The sequence below is a fragment of the Aplidium turbinatum genome, chromosome 5 (genome assembly GCF_918807975.1).
Source record: "Aplidium turbinatum chromosome 5, kaAplTurb1.1, whole genome shotgun sequence".
NCBI lineage: Eukaryota > Metazoa > Chordata > Ascidiacea > Aplousobranchia > Polyclinidae > Aplidium > Aplidium turbinatum.
The window spans coordinates 2987614-3008432 of NC_137476.1; the positions used below are offsets into that span (position 1 = coordinate 2987614).

General features: G+C 36.2%; 1 protein-coding gene across 1 annotated transcript in view; it reads left to right on the forward strand.

Annotated features, from left to right (window-relative positions):
• The window catches only part of LOC145770232 (adhesion G-protein coupled receptor G6-like), a 61136-nt gene that overhangs the window by 35171 nt on the left and 5146 nt on the right, over positions 1 to 20819 (forward strand). The window contains exons 11-17 of the mRNA XM_082581828.1: positions 2047 to 2159; positions 14610 to 14771; positions 15310 to 15485; positions 15874 to 16023; positions 16866 to 16975; positions 17736 to 17958; positions 18300 to 18436. Of these exons, the coding sequence (XP_082437954.1) occupies positions 2047 to 2159; positions 14610 to 14771; positions 15310 to 15485; positions 15874 to 16023; positions 16866 to 16975; positions 17736 to 17958; positions 18300 to 18436 (1071 nt within the window). The remainder of the gene's footprint in view (positions 1 to 2046; positions 2160 to 14609; positions 14772 to 15309; positions 15486 to 15873; positions 16024 to 16865; positions 16976 to 17735; positions 17959 to 18299; positions 18437 to 20819) is intronic.

The window sequence follows — 20819 nt, forward strand, 5'->3', positions numbered from 1 at the left end:
CACCATGGTCCATTCTACCTAACAACTGAGCTAGACAGCTAGTAAACATTACATTACATCATCACATGACCGTCGTCTGTCACCTCGCAGAAAAATGGAAATTACCGGTAGAAGGGTTGCCAACTCTTCTTCAAAATATACGAAATCAAGAAAGAATACACCAAATTGGATACCAAAAAAGAAAGAGTGGTTAGAAGAATTAGCCAAAACAACGTTGCATTATGTAGTTGAAGTCATGATGAAAGTGTCGAGGAAAAATAATCTCCTTGCTCTAGGCAGTTGCGCCACTTTTCTCGCAGGCTAAAAATATACCATTGTTTGAACATGTAGTAAACCAAAAATTTACACAGCCTACCATTCCTAAAAAATAATTTTGCTCTGCCTTGCTTTTTGCTTGGCATTGAGCACTTTTTGTAGTATTAATAGTTTTCATTGTTTAAGCCTGAAAAACATATAGCAGATTTTAGGAATTTGGTATATAAATATACGAATTGGCAGCTCTGGCCTTAGAAGCGCGCGCAGTTCAGGTGGTCACGTGAATTACGCAAGAAACTTTGAATTTTTGAAATCGCAAAACTTTTATGCTGAAACGACTCGAAGAGAAAGAAAAAAAGCAACAATTAAAACTTGATTGGGGCTTTCGAGAGAAGAACCGTTTTTCTCCAAACAGCCTACATTCAGCAAAATGGGTGAAGATATTTTAGCTTGCGAGGTAGGCTACATGGGCGGCATGTCATGAAGGTCTAGACCAGCTGACTAGGGGGTCCCGATCTGGGTTAGGCAATATTGTACCCCCAGTATTAGGCCTAGCCTACAGTTGCACTTAGCAACGGGTAGGCTACATTAAGTCTAAAAGGTTCTTCTTACCCAGCTCTTCTTTTGTGAGTGTAATTGATTAAATTTGAATGTGGCACGTTTTTCACATACCGGTAGGCTACTCTCACAAATTTGGGGATAGCCTACACTCGAACCTATAAAATTGCCCAAAGGGTGCCGATGAAAAAAAGTGTGGGAACCCCTGCTCTTGGCCTAGGGATTCTGATAAACTGTTTCAGTTCACGTTTATCGTTTTTATGCCGAAGGCAGCTTGGCCTGGTGGTTAAGGCGTGGGTGTTCGAATCCAACCAGCGCCGGGTGTTCGACTCCAGCCAGCGCCTGATGATGTTTCTTCCGGCAAAAAACTCTACTACGATTGCCTTTACCCAGTGATGCATCAAAGCGAGTAGCCTAATAGTAGTTCCAAATTGTATTCGCATTTTGAGTAGACAACCGGAAACAGAAAATGCCATCGGCTGTAGCGCGGGTCAGACGCGTGCCGTAAGCGGAAGCGCTTAAGTCAGCTTTAACGCTGTGCAGGATAAAAATACAAAAATTAATCAATCAAATTGAAATCAAGAGATCACCATGCTACTACCTATCCATTGCCCAAGTAGGCTACATGCATTGACAATTGATCTAGCCTAACTTCTTATGACCATTTTGGTTGAGTATTTTGCCTTGCCCCTTACTCTTTTAGCTTGCCCCGTGCCCCACACTTCTGTTCAGCTAATTCTTGCAAGAAAGCAAACGGGCCAGGTCAAAACAACATTGCTAATTTCCAAATGTTGCCCAGTTACCAGTGAAAGAGCCGAAATTACAGCATAGGCCCTACTTACGCATTTATGGTACAAAATTATTGTTCAATTCAATACGTTAACTTGTCTAACGCAATCAATAGCTTTAACTTAATATTAGCACTAGTCGAAGTTATCCTCTGGAAACACATTTTCTTTGGCCGATGGTAGGCTAATCCGACCAAATACCGAATATAGATTTTCGAGGTTTCGGACTACAAGCGGCGTCCCGGTGGCGGCAGATAACCTTCGGTAACGCCGACGAATATCCTAGCATACTCCGAGCTATCCGATCAATGGCCTCCCGTGGCCCGCATAGAGGCCATACAAAATTTTTGTCTGGGTAGTTTCAATAAAAATTAAAGCAGGTCAGAACAAGGAGTACAGTTGTGTTGTGGATTATCTGATGGTAACCAAGCAATACATTGTTTAGAATATTGGACATACTTGATGCCGTCGGGAAAAACGTGGTATTAGAGGACGGAAAAAATTATGAAGAAGTTGCAGCGACACTCGGATTTGCAGTTGCGCAAATAAATTCAAAAAGTAAAATAAATAAACTACTTCTAAAATTAATCTGGCTGGGCAAATATTTATGAAATGCGGCACTAGTACCTTAAACATACGAACAGAAAGCCCAAAAGAACTTTGAACGTTACAGATGAATAAAATGTTGAATGGACTTTGTAATCGAGATTATGATTAAAAAAATTCTAAATAGCTAATTAATTTTAGTTCTATGCTATGAAGACTTTCGTCTATGCTAGATAGAGACTGTTCCATCCATTCAACTATTGTTTCACGTTATAGCCTCCCCAACGTTGTGCAACTATTTCCAGTTCATTGCTCTACTGACATGTTGGTTGTTATTGTAGCCATAAACTCCTTTAGATAAAGACTGGAATGTTACGATCTCGAGGTTTGTAACTTGAGTCTGAAGGATTAACTTGAGTTCTGGGCTGAAATATAAATATTATATTTTAAGATCAAATTACTGAATATTAGTCATTTTTGCCCATTTTTGCGTCTAACTGGTAAAGCAAAACATTTTTAAAGAAGTCGTGACGAAACATGTTATTACATCAACATCGTACGCATTTCTCAACACTATGGCTATAACACTATGTAACACAAAATTTGTCCTTGGGCTAAAACTGTTATTTTCTGATTTAATATGGCCTAAATCAACAACAATAAGCATTCATAAAATTCAAACTTCGGTTTTGACTTAATGAGATTCATTTATTGGATTTTCTGGCTAATTGTGCTTTTTTAATGCAATGACTCCCACTATATCTTTTTAAATCAATATAAAGAAGTTAAATCTGAGATTACTGTCTGTGTTGTCATTGTAAAATAATGACGATGAACGTTGTTTGAGAGATTCTTTGAATAAATAAACAAGAAAAAACATGCATAAAACGCGATTTTAATTTAGGCTACAAACACGATCTGAATACCCTGAATGGCCTGAATACCCTGAATGGCCTGAATACCCTGCTACAGGCCTTTGGTCAAAATTATTACAGAGCAAACTTATACGTCGTCACTTAAAGCACTTACAACTTATAACATAATTATAAAGAAATGTTTTTTTGTTTTTTTTTGAGATTGGCGATGTTCTTTCACGTAAACGGCTCATATGTAGTCTTCCATCATACTTTGGGGTACGAACTTGTAAGAACGAATGTTATGACGTAAGTAATGATGTAACAACCACCGGTAAGAACCCTAGAATCATTGTACGTCAACTTGCCTTTAAATAGCGTTCCTCAAAAACCTGATATCTTGATCAAATCTTTCACCTTGTTTCTCTGAGGAGTCGCCCTTTTATCTTTGAATTGATCAAGATGAGCATGTAGTGCGTGTAGTTTCAGTGACATCCTGCATCCCATATTCTAATACGCATCCCTGAGTTGATCAAAAAGCACCCTGTAGTTCTCTGTCTTGTGGTTGCCAAAACATCTGTTAACTATACAGACAGGAAACAGGTCCAAGCTGTCTGTTAAACTTCAAACAGCATCTCGATCAGGAAAATAAATGGAGTTTATCAGTGGCTTCACTTCAGATCACGTAAATACTCCAGCTTTGGTATTTGCATTTTGCAGTTTTTAAAACAGCTCTTTAATTGTTTGAATGCTCCACCCTCTGTAGAGTCTTTTAAGACCTAGTTTTATGTGCAGAGAAGACATCAGTATTTTTGCTGCATGTATCAGAAGTTGTTGTTTTACATTATAAGGTCCAATAGTCCTGTAGAATTTTCGGTCAACCTAGAAAAAATTCTTATAAAGACGAATTATATATCGTTGGAAAGATAATTTTATCAGCTTTTCAATGATGGGTTTTGTCATTTTTTTTACCTTGGGGAAAAAAGTTGCGGTCAAAAACGTGCCGGGGGGGGGGGGGGGGTAAAACACTAATTTGCTCAATATTATAATACAATTATAAGCTAAAATACGTTACCTTTGTAACAGAATACAACACCATAAATTGGAATATTACTATCAACAAAGCAAACTAACAATCGGAAAGCAAAAATATAAAACATAACCTAATTAGGAGGTATATATCACACGTGTAAGGGAGTAAAAGTTGACCGAGACGGAGATAACAGGATAGATTTCACCGAAATAAAAGGTTTTTCTTTTATAAGCAAGGGTATGTAACTGTAAGCAACACATAAAAGGTATCTAGGACGTAGTGAAGAAGGTTTAAGTTAAAATGCTATTTCATAGGGTGTTTTGTTACAAAAACACTGTGTCCCCCAAGTCCTGGAGTGCCAAAAAAGCCCGGTCTTGCTAGGGTTAAACCAGCTGTGAATATGTAAAAACGACATTTACAGTTTTAAGTTCTAATAAAATGTAAACGCATTTCACTCAAAGTGATGCAAACGCATCCATAAAATTTCTCTCTTCTCCCAATTCGTCATCAAACACGACTGTAATATTTGTTCATGTCTGATGATAGGCTATACTCTGAGACCGTGGTGGTATGCACCTCGTGGTGATTGTGGAAGGAGAGCCGGATCAATGTGAGAACGATTAGATGTGACCATTTCCTCGTACTTCTGTTTAATGATTTGTGGTAAAGTAGGCCTATATGTAGACAAGTTTAAAAGTTCGAAGAACCGTATCCAAGCCCTGCCAACTTGGTGTGGAGACATGTCGTCTTCGTAGAAAACATCGGCAACATTTCGCAAACTTGCTTGATTACAACTTCTCAAATAGACATCTTGCCGAATTTATGAACTGCTGAAGTTGTATCACAGCCACTCCAAAACAAGAACATCTACCTTCGCAATAACATCTCTAACTCTGTAGCACTGTCTTTGCTGGTAGTTTTTCCCTCTTGTAATGTTTGGCAAGAAGATATTAGAATAGTCACGGATGCACTAGTAAGAAAAGAACATCAGTATCGTCGGAGTACACAGTTACAGGTTTCCTACCTACCGAATCAAAGCAACTTGAACGATTGTTGTATCTGCAACACTAGGGCACAAATGAACTTTAAAACCATTCAACTCCAGTTGTTTCGTTAAAGCCACCACAAATCTTTGTTTGTATAGTTTGAGAAAAAGATGTTCCTTTCAGTTTGGCAAGAATTTTGATCATTCAATTCAACAGTTTGAGACGTCGTACCAGAGCGTTTTTGATGGGTGGAATCTTTGGTTGACACCGTGTCATTCTTTGCTTGATGATGTGCCTGTTAAGCCCGCTTTCCGACAAGAGCAGCGTCTGTCACATGATCCCTTGCAGCTACATCGAAAGATTTTCAAGACATTTTTTGGTGCAGCAGCTACATCCGTCATGACTGGAGAAAACATGTCAACTTTCTTCTGCCAACCCAATGACAATGGTTTCAAATCTGAGTTGCTTAAAGTTCTCCAAACTTTCAGCTGGTGATATACTCTGAGGCCGTGATAGTATGCAGCTCGTGGTGATGGTGGAAGAAGAGCCGGATCAACAAGTGAACGATTAGACATGACCATTTCCTTGTACTTCTGTGGTCGTTTCCCATGTGCCTCTACCCCCATAGCTTAATTGGTTAGCCCGTGACTTCGTGAACGAAGAAGCTTCATCAAGCTGCGCTGGTTCGAAGCTCGGTGTGTGCGCTTGAGCAACGCATTCAAAGGACTGCTTTTCATTCAGATGGACCTAATGGATGGAATAATTTCCCGGCAATAACACTTCAACAATCAGAAACTTCACTCTGTCAATCTCGGTAACCGGCCCTGCGTCAAAAGCCTCTACAAGTATGCGAAACTATCAGGAATAACCTGTCAAGGCTTTGTCAGTCCGAGGATAAAGATTCAAAACCAACCCTGTAGCCATCAAAAACAATAACGTTGTCGCACAAGTGCTGAAGAAAACTGATGTACTCTTTGAAGAACTCATGGAACTTCTCATTCTTCTTTGTCACAACACCACAACAAGGCACCGCCATCAATAATTTTAATGGAGTCAGGTTCTTTTGTCATTTCAACTTTGTGCAAGATGTATGACTTCAGTTTTGATTTTTGCGCAGTTCGTAAAACTCCATCTTTAAACAGTGATATTGGGTACGGTGATAACTCGTAGAAGAAGTACCGGTAGTCTGCAATTTCGTTTTCTGGCTTTCTCTCTATGACAACAACCAATCTCAAAAAGTGTGTTAATGGATCAATGGCGATAGTATCATGACCAATTTTTAGACTGGCATAAAGGCTCTGTCTGATAGCATTTATTGGCTTCTTCCTCTTGAAGGAACAATTAGTAAAGGTTTTATCATCAAGTTCAATTTGGATAAACGCCCCTATCTCCTCAGATCGGTCACAGGTCACACTGTTGTTGTTATCAATCAACCCTGAGTCTAGAGCCATAAGCTGAACTCCAACGGATTATGTGAACAAAACCAGGTTTGTACTTTTTTTAAATCATCATTATCACGTTTGATTCTTCCAGCAAATGCCTCTTTGTGTTTATCATCAGAATTTGACAATGATGAGACTGTACTGAGTGCATCTGTCACTTTTGCACACCTGTGCATTGTTTTATTCCACACCCTTAATACATTATGCATGGTTTTTTATTCCACACCCTTAATACATTATCGGTGGTGCCCTTGCCAATGACTCCGCCTTTTCCTTTTAAAGAGTTCATGAGAATCAGTTCAGAATTCTGCCCATACAATTGTTTGTTAGAACGCCTGACGATGTGATTTCCGTACATAAATTGCTGGTAGACATCTGGGGGACTTGTTTCCAATTCTGCAATTGTTTAAAGATACAGGCGACATGTTTTTGCACAATTGTTGTGACCTGTGGCAGCAAATAGCTTCAGCATGCTTTTTGACGCAGAAATGTGTAGTAACCAGTTGCTTGTTCTCTCTGCTTGAATAAATTCCAGCACAACTGAAACGTAATTAACATAGATCAAACACAGAGCTGATGTACGTGATTCTCGAGTGAACTGCTCCTTGTTATCGGTGAAAAATGCCATCATCTTATGCCCAATGTTATCATTATTATGATCAGAAGGACTGTCTGAGTCACAAAATTTCTCCAAAGCACTTTGCTCTCCGGGCGTCAACTCACTCCAAAATTCTTCCAACATAAGCTACAGAATAGCTGTTGCGCATAACAGATGACCTCGAACAGCGCGGGGAACTGTCTTCCCACTAAACATGTGCCCTACCTACAGTTACAGGAGCGTATGCTGTCTCAAGAGCTCTTCTCAAGCCACTTCCTTCCATAAAAGAACCAATTGATCCCAGAAAACTCATAAGCTGGTGAAAGCCGCCCAATCGAACAAATACGCTCATGTTATTTGATGATTTTATGTCGTATGCATTTATATGAAGCTGTTGGTTGAAGGTTACACATGCCATTCGGACATTCAGTTTTTGGCACTGTTCAACCACAAACGATAGAAACGAGTGTTAAGTTGTTAAATCTGTGGCATGTAAGTCGATCACCGGTACCGCAACATGGTTACAACAGACTTTGGCTTAGATTGCGATGTTGTTTTCGCACTCATGTATCCAGACCAACTGGGGGGTGACTTCTTGAAGATGTAAGATGCACTCCAGAGAAGATCAATAAAGCGATTGTGAAGGTCTTCCTGAAAGTAAATATGAAAAACAATACGGTTTGGGTGGCATTCTGTAATTATATCATGATTCCAATCCTATACTGACAACGGTGTAGCCTACAAGTCCATAGCCTATCATGTTCCTTTTTTTTTACATACAGTATTAAACAATGTCATTTTTTCAGTGGATGTTGGACGACCAGGTGTTGAATACTGAGCAGCATTTTCAAACCTTGTTCTGCATGGTACATGGTATCTGGCTTCAGCAAACACCAGGTCGTGTGCACTAAGCAGTCGTTTCTGAACAGTTTTAGCAAGTTCATCGTCTCTACTTTGGCATAAAGCAATTGTTACGTAATATATTCCTGACGATTTTGTCTGCACCTCTTCAAATTTATTTTGATCAGGGTGCCGTTCATCAAACATACAACTCCTGTATATCCACAGTAAAAACACTGCTTTTTAAAGTCGAACGACTGTTGATCTGACCTGGTCGATACTGTCTTGCTACTGGATTGTTCATTGCTTGAGGCTGGACGTTGCTTGGATCTCGCATGGTTTCTCAAGAAATTACGGCATGATGTATAGATGTATGTAATATGGTCATTTTCTCTATTTTTCTCCATTGCAACCAACGTTTCACAATCGATTTTCAAAGCATGACCAAATATCGTGTCCAAAGGGTGTGTGGTAGGCTACTACCACTCTCGCAGAAATAAGCTCCAGCATGACACAGTGAATCAACAGTCCGATAGACACTTAACACAAATTGCTGTTTCTTCTTGACTTGAATCCATCTGCAATGTGTCACACTAACTGTAGTAAGTAAACTAGCCTATAACATAACATAGTTATAATAAACAACGACAGCTTTACTGGTGCCCCCTCCCCCCGTCTTGCTCACTCTTACCCCCTGAAACATATATATATTTATATTTTCATTTATACCTTTTGCATCTATATTCTGCTTTACTGTTGATAATTCATAAGTTTCTAACCTTTTGTTCACCCACTACAGGAATAATAAGAAAATAAATATTCTTATGTTAATTTTTTTCCTAATTTCAATTTTTACCCCTCCGGCACGTTTTTGGTCGTAACTTTTTTTCCCCAAAGTAAAAAAAATGACAAAACCCATCATTGAAAAGCTGATAAAATTATCTTTCCAACGATATATAATTCGTCTTTATAAGAATTTTTTCTAGGTTGACCCATTTTTAGACGAAATTCTACAGGACTAAATCTCATAGCTGGTTCTTGGAGGCCAATTCCTCTTCTTGTAGTGAAAAGCTATGTTTCTGCTATCCAAGAGACAAAGATAGCATTGAAAGTTGATAGAACCACCCTGAAGCGCCATTATGAAGGCCACTATCTTGAAATCACCAACAACCTCCCAATTGTACTGTAGAGGTTCTACTTCAATGCACTCATCACGATTTTGATGTTTTAATATTCTTCCTTCATATAAACTGAGTAAGCCGGAAGAATGGAGGGACACTTGTCTGCATTACTCAACAATACAGCTGTGAGACTTCTAGATGAGCTGTCGGTGAAGAGCTTCCACTCAAGGATTGCAGGGAATGCCTATTTAGCCTGAAAAGTTTTTCTATATGTGTCATGGCAGTAGCATAAACTGTCTTTAAATGTGTAGCACTGAAAAACTTCTTTGTGAAATAAGTTGAACACTGTAATCCAATAAGTCCCATTGCTCTATTGTAGAAATGAGTAGCTCAGCATTGGATTTGCCAATGACAGTTTTTCGACACTATCGTTAATATATATCTTTTTTATTCTGGCACTGGCTAAAGGTGCATCTACAAACAATAACAGCTCAGCAAAATGAAGCCGGCATCGCATTTCAGTCTTGTGATGCAAATTACAGGCATTATGTACAAAAAAGACAGTTGACATAGTCGGCACACTCAGTCCACCTTTATTCAAATTATGTAGGAACTCTGATGATACCTCATTACTATCTTCATTATACATAGATCACGCGCAATAAAATTTTGTCATTAAGTAAGCCTTTTTCCAAGTGGACCCAGCGAGTACAAGGCTGATGCGCCTGATGGATATGTCAGACGTTTAACACATAGCAAAAGCTAAATTTACAAATTAGTAATCAATTTGTACTCACATGAAGCAATCTCTTTAAAGCTGTTTATCCGAATTCTAAAAATCTCGTTTTACTAAATAATTCCGAACTGGCTTACAAAACGCTGTCACAAACCAAGTTCACAAATGAACAGAACTCTTGGCCCACGTTTGGCTACAAACTGTCTGATAATATTTCAGGCACAAGCCCGCTTGTTTCAGATAAATTTTTACGTGGTTTGAAATTCCTAAGTTGTAATAAAAAAGCAAGAAATCGAAAAGAATATTTTCGATGAAATCATGGAATGTTGTTTCTCTACGCAATGAATTAAATATCTAGGGGCTATGCTTTCAATGAATTGTTACGTCACAAAAGCTTAGAACCGCCATGTTTTGCAAGGGCGTATGAAATACTCAAAACATTTCTCAAAACAAAGTGCTTTTTCTTAATTGCTTCAAACCAAGAAACTTTTTTCAACTTCAGTTTTTTTCAACTATCTTCAGGAAAAAGCTGCTATGCCGCCAAAAAGAGCATTTATCAATATATCGCCATTCGTAAACACGTGAACTTCAAAGAACTTAGGCAGTTTAGAAAAAATATCTCACACAATAGATGCAGTAGGTGCACAATATTATGTTTCGTCACTGACTTCTTTTAAACAGTTTTGCTTTGCGAGTTAGACGCAAAAAATGGGAAAAAATGACCACAATTCTGTAATTTAACCTTAAAATATGATATTTTGGCTTTGAAAATGACCTCAAATGGTGTTGAAAGTAGCACTATTGAACTCACCATCCTTAAAAACCCTAAAATGGATTCTAAGATTGTGTATCTAGCTTTACTAGAAGTCATTTTGCCCAAGACTCAAGTTAACCATTCAGACACAAGTTACAAACCCCGAGCATGGGACAAACTCCGAGCATGGGACAAACTACGAGCATGGGAGGTTCCAGTCCTTAACTTAAGGAGTCTATGGCTGTAGCTCAAATAGAAAACACTTTTTTGTTTGACAAGGTAATAGCAAAATAATACAAACTTGGATGGATTCCCGTCTTCAACTGGTTGTTGAAAACACCGCTCACCTCTCCTAGAGTGCAATAAATTGGGTGGCCGAGAGAAAGGAGCTGGCCACCATAATCTTTGTAGTGCCGAAAACTTAGTGCAATCAGAGACTCATATTCTTATCATCGACACTTGGAATTAAGTATGGGACCACTTTTACCTTACCTAATATCAAAAATAAAATGGATATAAGTTAACCCGTTGGTCACAGCGGTAAACCATATATCTCCATGGGAAAGTTGTAGGATGAAATTCCCAAACCCTTCGTCTGTATGCGATGACCGAAAGAAAACAGTCTTCTGAAAAAGTCCTTTCATGAAGTGTATTTCAAGAGAGCACAGCAACACGGGCTGTTAAAAATAGCACGCAACATGGTACGCACTAACGCTCAAAACAACTTGTCATCAACAAAACAGATGTCTGGATAAATAACGGAAATTTCGTCTAGCTAGTACGCAACGCAGAACTGTTTAATACCTGACCAGTTTTCTCATCGACAATCTACAGAATGACGAAACTCATTGCTACATTTCAAACGCACACAACTCACCTCTGTTACGTAACAGTCAAATACTTTGTTGAGTAATTTCACACGAGGTGAATCTGTCTGATGCAATATTTTTTAATTCAAGATGATGTAAGAGTTCCTCATTTACAGAAATATTCCATGAGGTAGACGCAAGGTAAATTATGACGTTAAAGAATTTATGTTTTATCTGGGGAACAATTGTCCGTAACACCCGTTAAGGGCGTAATTAATATTTCGCAACTTAAGTTACTGTGGGCACTTAATTTGGATACTGCCAGCATTTTTACTTGGTATAGTATTGGACTATTCCGGAGAAGCCAATATTGGACTATTGTTATCTGATGTAATCGCATTATCGCTTGATTGTTTGTGTCAGAGTGCAATTGTCATTGGAATTCAGATTCTTCATAGCGCCGTTCAGACAAAAGGCCAATAGCCATAAAGCAAAATTAAATGCGCCATAAAAAGCTGCGGCATCGAAACCAACTACTGTATATTGGTCTTGCGCACGGTGAGAGCGACTAGATCGAACAATTGTGATCATTCGCACTCGTCCGAGCGACGTAATTTTCAAAATCAAGATTTGGCCATGATATCTAAGTGGTTTTTAATATTGATTTATGTTTGCAGCTAAATTATTTACAACCAATTAGATAATCTACTGATCAAATGACGCAACCTTGCTCAAGATAAATTTAAAAACCAATTTCAACAATACAAGTTTTTTCTAGGGGAGATCGGTGACCTGTGGGACGCTTTACCAGTAGGACACTATCGTTTTCTTGAACTGTGATAAACGTAAATGACTGAAATTTCTGGCTGTGAAACCAAGATATTGCTCAATGTCGTTTGATTATGTAGTAGTTTAATGACATAATTTTTTGTAGTTCAAGCATGACATCATAAACAGTTTTTTTCACTTGTTGAAGTAAATAGGAGTGGTCGGATTTCCTTTGTTGATTTTGATTTAACAGTAACTTTGTATGAAGTAATTTTTAGATTAAGCCAAATTAATCTTTATAACTTGCTCTATCATTTACCAAAAACTGCAAGGTTAATTTTTTTCAAGTTTTGGACCGAGAGGCAAAAATATCGTTTCTAGCACTAGTTGCAAAGTTCACTGATGAAAGTGAAAGTAAAAGTAAAAATAAACAGGATGGTTTATTGCTTCACTGATGTTTCGCGCACCATGACAACGTGCATCCTCAGAACGAATAACATACAAAATAAAAATTTACAAAGTTATATACTGCAGTACGATTGCATGTGTGAGCGGTTACTTTCCACGTTTCACGCCTCATTGACCAATCTTTAAAAATATTGTGTGTTTTATTTTTTCTTGCCTTCAATCGCACTGCAGTATATAACTTTATAAAATTTTATTTTGTATGTTATTCGTTCTATTGTTATATTGTTGTATTATATTTATTATTATGTTTATATTTATTATTGTGTTGTATTATTAGTTATATTCTATTATTTATTGTTGTATTGTTATTCGTTGTATGTTATTTGTACACATCATTGACCAATCTTTAAAGATATTGTGTGTTTTATTTTTTCTTGCCTTCAATCGCACTGCAGAATATAACTTTATAAAATTTTATTTTGTATGTTATTCGCTCTGAGGATGCGCATTGTCATTGTGCGCGAAACGTCAGTGAAGCAATAAACCATCCTGTTTATTGTTTCTTTTAATTTCAATTTCATCAGATGAACGTTGCAACTAGAGCTAGAAACAATAATTGTCCTGATGAACACCCAAACTTTTCAGTATTCACGTAAAAATATGTCGAATGGGATTCAGGACATTTTGCTCGAGGACCTGTGGGACAGTATAAACACATACATGTACTACGACATATATAACACAATACTATGGTGTACAAATTCTTTTTTTTCAAGTCATTGGAAATTTAATTTTAAACAAACCCATTGTGTATTCTATTTTGTTTTATGTAGTGCTTGTTTTGTGATTTTGAGAGCTTTGTTGAGTCAATCCATTAAAACTAGTTATTTCAACGTTTCTTTGATGTAAAGTGTCGCAACAATGCCTTGTAATACAGAAATGCAAGCATGAAAGCGATGTAAAATATATGTTGTTTATTTGCAACTAGTTCCTTGTTGCACACAAATTTAGTTACCGTACTCAAAACATCTTGCTTTTGAAAGGTGCTACGTTGTCGTGAGTCGTGTGCAATGTGATATATGACATGTAATATGTCATAGGCTCATATAAATGTAAAGGCTTGTTTAAAAAAAGTTTGTTTAGCTTCTTATGAAAATATAAATTTTTGGCTCAAAATTTAGTTACTAAATTGCACATCTTATGTTTTGAAATTTGAAATTAAACCACCAAACAACTTATCAAGTTATGAAATATTTAAACCTATTTTCTAAAACAGAAAAAAATAAACCTGAAAAACAAGTAAATCAGATAGATAGGACCAGGAAGCAGTAACCAAACAAAATAAACAAACTAATATATTAATAAAATATTAAATAAATAATATATTAATATAATATAATAACAATAATAAATAAATAACATATTAATATATATTATATTGTAAAACAGTAAACAAACAGTAAAACTTTCACTGATAAAGGCTAATCTGACCCTGTGCCTATGTGAGATTTAAATTTGGCGATCGATAAAATTGGTTGTAAAGCTGAGGTTTTGTACAATTGGTTCACAATTGCACATGTTATGGTGGGATGTAAATCCATTTTTAATGCTCCATTAGGTTGAGCACCAGTGGGACACTTCAATGCGGCAATAAAACTTGAAAATAAACAACAAGACATCAATTTTTTTGTTAAAATATGTTGAAGGTGTAAGCAAAAGTGGAACTTTATGAAAAATGTGGTTTGATGCACATTGTTTTTAAATTATTAGACCTTTTAAAAAGATCTATTTTGTCCCACTAGTCCCTGATCTCCCCTATAGCAACGAGGCATTAGAAGCGCACACTAGTAGACTAGCGCAAACAGTAGAAAACAAAATACTGGTGAAGCTCGTCTCAGTCAAACTGTGAAGACTACCATCAAGCAAACAGCAGTGTAGCCTACTGCTTACCACATCTTGATGTTTATTTGCATGTATCTATTATTTAGTTAAACAAATATAAAAGCAATTCTGTACATCCCGTCTTCTTCAAGTTCTTATTTCTTGTTGTAGATTTCCTTCAGTTATTATAGTTAGTACAGCTTACACACACCTGTTGTTTTTAATGTTTCAGATGTACAGCAACCAGGAATTGGCTACGTATTCAAAGCTCTTTCAATACCAAGTGACCGTGGCTTTCAAAAAGATCAACTAAATATTTTTGAAATGAAGCCCACTAAAGGAAACGTTACATCGTTTGTATATGTACCAGATGAGGTCTTCAAGAAAAGTCCAGGTATTGAGCCTACCTCAATAAAACATAACACTAAGCTCTAAGTTTCTTTACTACTACGGTAGTTACAGCAATATTGGCTAGCTACCTCTCAAACACTTTTGCAAGTTGCAGTATTGACGTGTATTTTTATTCTAAATCGTATTGAAATTGTGCTTTATGCTTGTATCCTTTAAATTCAAAATCAATTTCAACTAAAGAAAGAACATTTCATAAAACTTTTCAGTGCTTAGCATTTGATCGTTTGAAGATGGGAATAAGAACAAAATGGGTTTTTCATTAAGTAAAAAGCTAATTTAACAAATCAATTTTTAGTAGATGTTGAGTATATTAAATGTTTGGTTGATTTCGACTTTGTATCCTACAAAATGTGATGTTTTTAATATAAGTCGCGTGTGGATTATAATTTTTGAATTTTGCAAATAGATAGATTTTCCAGTTTAAATTTGAAATCTAGTTTGGCGTTAGCACATTTCAAACAAATTGGAAAGTGAATACTGTAGCAACCATACATGCATCTTAACTTTTATGTTATCAACAGAAAGTCGTGTTAGTTTTTATGCGTTTCTTGATGATTCTCTTTTCCATTCGATCACCCAACAATCTGAAGGTAAAATTGTAAACTCAGAAATAATTCTGGCAGCTACGGTTGTTGGAAATGATGACGTGAAAAATCTTAAAAGTCCAATTGAGCTTTATTTCTCATATATTCGAAAGGTAAATTATAGTTTAAATACAATTGATGTCTTGTTAGTCGTAGAGTAAAGACAGCTACCCACAACTAAATGATTATTTTTGTTTTCCTTTTTACAACCTAGAGTACAATTGCATAAATTCAGTTGATTACATTTGTAAATGGCAATTTATCCTATAGATAAACCTATGGTGCAGCGAAAAACTATATAGGACAAGGGATAGTTTCAGGTGTTTCTTATTCAGATCTTTATTTAATTTTTTGTTGAAATGCACAAGACAAAACGTCTTATTTTTATTAAAATCCATAATCCTCTACAATTTTTACAGAGCAAATAAAATAATGTAAAACAACCGTTTCACAGATGGATATACAGCATTTTTTAAAGTAAACCCATGTAAATACTTTTAGGATGACGTTGAACTAGAAGCTGCCAATACTGAATGCGTGTTTTGGGATGTAGCAACTCAGTTGTGGACAAATGGAGGAACAAAAACAAACTCTTCAGATTCAGGAGTGTATTGTATCTTTAACCATCTCACAAACTTTGCAACATTATTTGTAAGTTTAGATTGGGTTTTTAACCTTAGATGTCTTTTGTTTGAGGGGGCTCGGGCGTCTTTTTTCTACTGGATCAAGTTTGTCTTCCAACGGCCCTGGGTACATACCATATGGTCGCTGGAGATTCAAAGTGTTTTTTGTCATAGTAAAAAGAAGACGGTGGACCGCTTGGATGTATGAAACGTATCAGCACATCACCATTGTTCTACTTCCAACATGCCATTGCATGCCATTCATGGATGATAAAATTTTACCATGTTTTTACTATTTCTTCATTTTATTAATGTTTTAAACTGTGTGTATATGTATATATGTTATCATTGTTGACAACTACATGCAATTACATGCATCAGAAGTGGTGACACTTCATTTCTGAAAAACTATCCGCTATTTCTTGAGTGAATCGTTCTTCAGTCATATTCAGACATTATATTATTATAGTATATTTATTATTAAATTATTATTATATTTTCTTAATTTTAATTTTAGTGTATTATAGTAATTCGTTCTTCAGTCATATTCAGAATTATGTTATTATACTATGTTTATTATTAAATTATTATTATATTTTATCATATTTTATTATTATATTTTATTATAAATTATCATTATATTTATATTCTTCACCAAATTCAAACATTGGTGAGCATTTTGAAGGTGTTGAAGTAGAAGAGCAGTCAATCATGGATAGACCTAATTGATTTAAACGATTAGTGTTTTTTTGACAATTAACGGAATGAGTTTTTCTAGAGTTTGTTTATGATCTTACCATGTTGTTTCAAATAAGTTTACATAATGTAGGCTAACTTATAAGTTAGAATAATGACATATTTATTCCTCAGACTCCTTGTTATAATGTTAACAATGTATCACTGAATTGGATAACTTTGACTGGATCTTCGATATCAAGTGCTTGTTTAGTCTTGACTTTAATTATATTCGCCTTTATGAGGTAAGGGATTGTTTGGTAGACCGACAATTAACTTATCATGTCATTGCTATCTTAATATAGGCTGATGTAACTCCGTTAATCTACAGTGAGATTTAATTTTATTGAAAACTTGTTCATGAAAATATGATATATTGTAAAGTATTATTTAAAGTTACAGTAAATATATTTGCACCACAAATTAAAACAAAAGAGAGAATCTCTATTAAAGCACTCACCCTTCCACAGCCTGTTTCACCGTCAATTTGGCTATCATCAAATAAGTCAAAACTGAATATAAATTATAGCATGAGATTCTCTTGGTCATTCTACTTAAAGGCGAAACGAGCTGTAAAAGTCTCTTAAACGGCTTTTACAGTAGTTAATTATCAATAAATCCATCATTAGGCTACACAAAGAGCAAAAATGACCAAAATGAAATTAATCTGTTGTACTTTTTTTGATCACAAGGCTCCTACCAAACCTTTTGCTTTCATGACATAAAATTTTGCAGTGTTCTGCTTGTAAACCGCTGAGGATCAAAGCATTCTGGGATCGATATAGCGTTGTATAAAAACAAGCATTATTATTATTGAGGAAACTTATGTCGTTCTCTAATTTGTTTTTACTATCTGTTATTTAAGTTTTGCAAATATATGCGTTTCCATCTTTTGGTTTGTTTATTCGTTAATTTTATATTACATAATGCAGGCTACTGCAGTTTTTATTTTCTGAGTGTTATTTTTAAATGAATCGTGTTACTCCTAATAACGTAATCTTTCAGATCAACATCAACTGGAACAAAATTCCGATCCTCTTTCTTGCTGGCCAATCTATGCTTGGCGTTGCTTTGCCTCAATCTTCTTCTCATTTTAAGTGAACAGGATTATGTTACATCCTCTGACGAAGGCTGCATTGCAGTCGCTGTGCTTTTGCATTTCTTTTTCCTCAGTGCAATGGCCTGGATGACAAATGAAGCTTTCTTTATTTACATGACAATGGTTCATGTAAGTTGGTTTCTATTTAAAAAAAAAAATGGATCTATTAGCAAACGTTAAGGTGTTACTTCAGAAATGAATCACAGTAAACAATCATGGCAATTCTTGCAGAATAGCAGTAGGCTGCGTCGGTAAAAATGTCCATTATAGAAACTTGGCTAATAAAATGATGCTAGTGTAGTAAAACTTCAATTTTCCTAATGTTTCAGTTGCCAGTTTCATGATTTTATAATCACAATGTTAGATATCATGACTATGAACTAACTTTGAACAAAAAAACATGTCTTGTCACTATTTGACATGTCAACTATAGTCACAAATAACTGAATACTTGTTATCATTATTACCAGGTGATATACACCAAAGCTCACGTGACCGATCGAATGGTGGTAACCATTTCAAGTCTATGGGGTTGGTTAATGCCAGCTGTGTTTGTTTCCATAGTGATTGGAATTGACGTTGACAATTACATGAAAGTAAACGACCAGTACGTATCTAACTGTTATATTTAAATTTTAGAATTGGCAATAACGGAATCAGACAAAACAAATAATATATCTCTGAGACATCTAATACATTTTCTTATGTAAAAAAGCAATGTTTAAAAATGTTGCTTTGAGGTTTGACAGAGAGTTTTGTTTGTGAGCGCAATTAAGTGCAGACGACCGGCCATTTACAGTAATTAAGGATTTTTGCTCTACAAACCACCTGATAGTGTAGAGCAAGGCTACTCAGGCCCGGATTTAGGGGGGGACAGAGGGTGCAGATGCCCCGGGCCCTCCAACTTTTGAAGGGCCACCCTACGTGGAAAAATGTGATTTTATAATATTATTTTTTTTTTCTTTCAGCCTTTGAAGTTTCTGCAAAATGTTGTGCAGTGCAGTGCTGGATTAATGCTACTGTAGACGTAGAGGTGGATTTTCGCTCCGCAGGCGCAAACATTTCTTTGAGCGGGGGCCCCCCTGATCTAAAAGTGCCCCGGGCCCCCCATCAGCTAAATCCGGTCCTTGGGCTACTCAACTACTTTTAGCAAAGATGCATTTACAAAGTTTAGAATTTGCTGCGTCCGTGATAACTCTCATGAATAAATTTACAGTCATACAAATATAATACGGTACAACCATATACAAAATCCGGTAAAGCGATATTAGCAAAAGCAATAAGCGAAATATATTTATTGTTCTGTTAGTCACAGCTAGTGGGAAAATTGTCATTTTTTATTTCTAGCTAGTTCTTTAAATCCTGACTCAAAAGTGGTAAGAGCGAGTCTAAGGCAATGGTGAAGGTTTTCACTGGTCATACAGATGCGAAATTTATTCTTTATAAAGTTCATGTTTGAAAACGCTTACTCGCAGCTGTAAGTAGACCCAAACATAATGAGAATTTGCACTGCTAATTTTCGAAGAGCAAGAAAATTATTTGGGAATCCTGCCTTTGACCAAAACTTCTCTGGTGTATTATCACAGAATAGTTTTTTCACTGCTATGTTCTCCTGGAATTCAATAGGCTCCAGTTGAATTTTTGCTGCATCTACCCATTTACATAATTATGTCCTTCGCTTCAACTGTGAATTCTGTAATGTTTGTTACTATAAATGGGTTTTCAATGAACAGCAGCAAATGTTTGCCAAGAGAAAAGTCATCAAATCGCATTGCAAAGTTGGTAATCAGTTTTTCAACAAATTGGACATATCTGGCACCAGAATCATTTTTTCCTTTACTCTGTTCCAAAAGTCTCGGAAAATGGACAAGTTGCCTTTGAATATCATGTTTGAAAATTTCTAATTTTTTCTGAAATGCACGAATTGCTGTGATCAAATCAAAAATAGTGTGTTTTTTATCTTGCAGTTTTAAATTCAAGTCGTTGAGGTGTGACATCATGTCAGTCAAAAACCCAACAATCTCCATTTTTTCATCATCTCTTAAAAATGCCGAAAATGCCACTGCCTTCACATTGTTTTGACCTTCGAGAAAACCAGTTAACTCTTCCCTAATCAACCAAAATCTCTCCAAAACTCTTCCCTTACTTAACCATCTTAAGTTGTTGTGTACAAGTAAATCTGCATAAATTTCATTGTTTTCGGAAAGAAAATTTTGGAGAAGACGATGTTGTAGTGCGGACGTTGATCTAAGAAAGTTTACTAGCATCATAATAGTCTCAATAACTTTGCAATATTCGTCTCCCAGGCTGGCACACAGTACTGCTTGGTGGATAATACAATGGTAAGATATCAAATTGGGATTATCTTTCAGTAATCGTCCAACAAGGCCTCTTCCTTGACCAACATAGCTGGAACTCCATCTGTGGTTAGCGAAATGATTGACTTCATTTCAATGTTTCTTGATTCTATCAAGGCTTCATAGATATCTTCTCCCCGTGTTCTTCTTTCAAGAGCAGTCACACCCAACAACTCCAGCAGGTAGTCTTTCTTAGTCCAGTCATAATATCATAAGTTGAGCGATGTCAATCATGTCAGTGGACTCGTCAATAGCAAGTAAAATGCAAGGAGCATTTTTCAGTCCTTCATCAAGTTGCGATATAAGATCTTCAGCTAACAGTTTGGTTCTCCTCATTGTAGTCGAATCAGACAACGGAATCTGATTGATTTTATTGACTATCTCATTTCTCTGGTTACCATCAAACAATGTCTCAACAGTCTGTATCATGCATTCTTTAACAATTTCTGCATCAATGAAGGGCTTTTTATTTTTTTATAAAATCCAAGCTAGCTATTCTCAGTGAGCATTCAGTCGCTTTAAGCAGATTTATTTTTTTCTTTCTCTCTTCGGTTCCTTGTTTATATGTCTTTTCAAATCCGCCATGTTTGCTTTCATAATGACGTTTCATATTGCTGCTTTTCACCAAGGCAA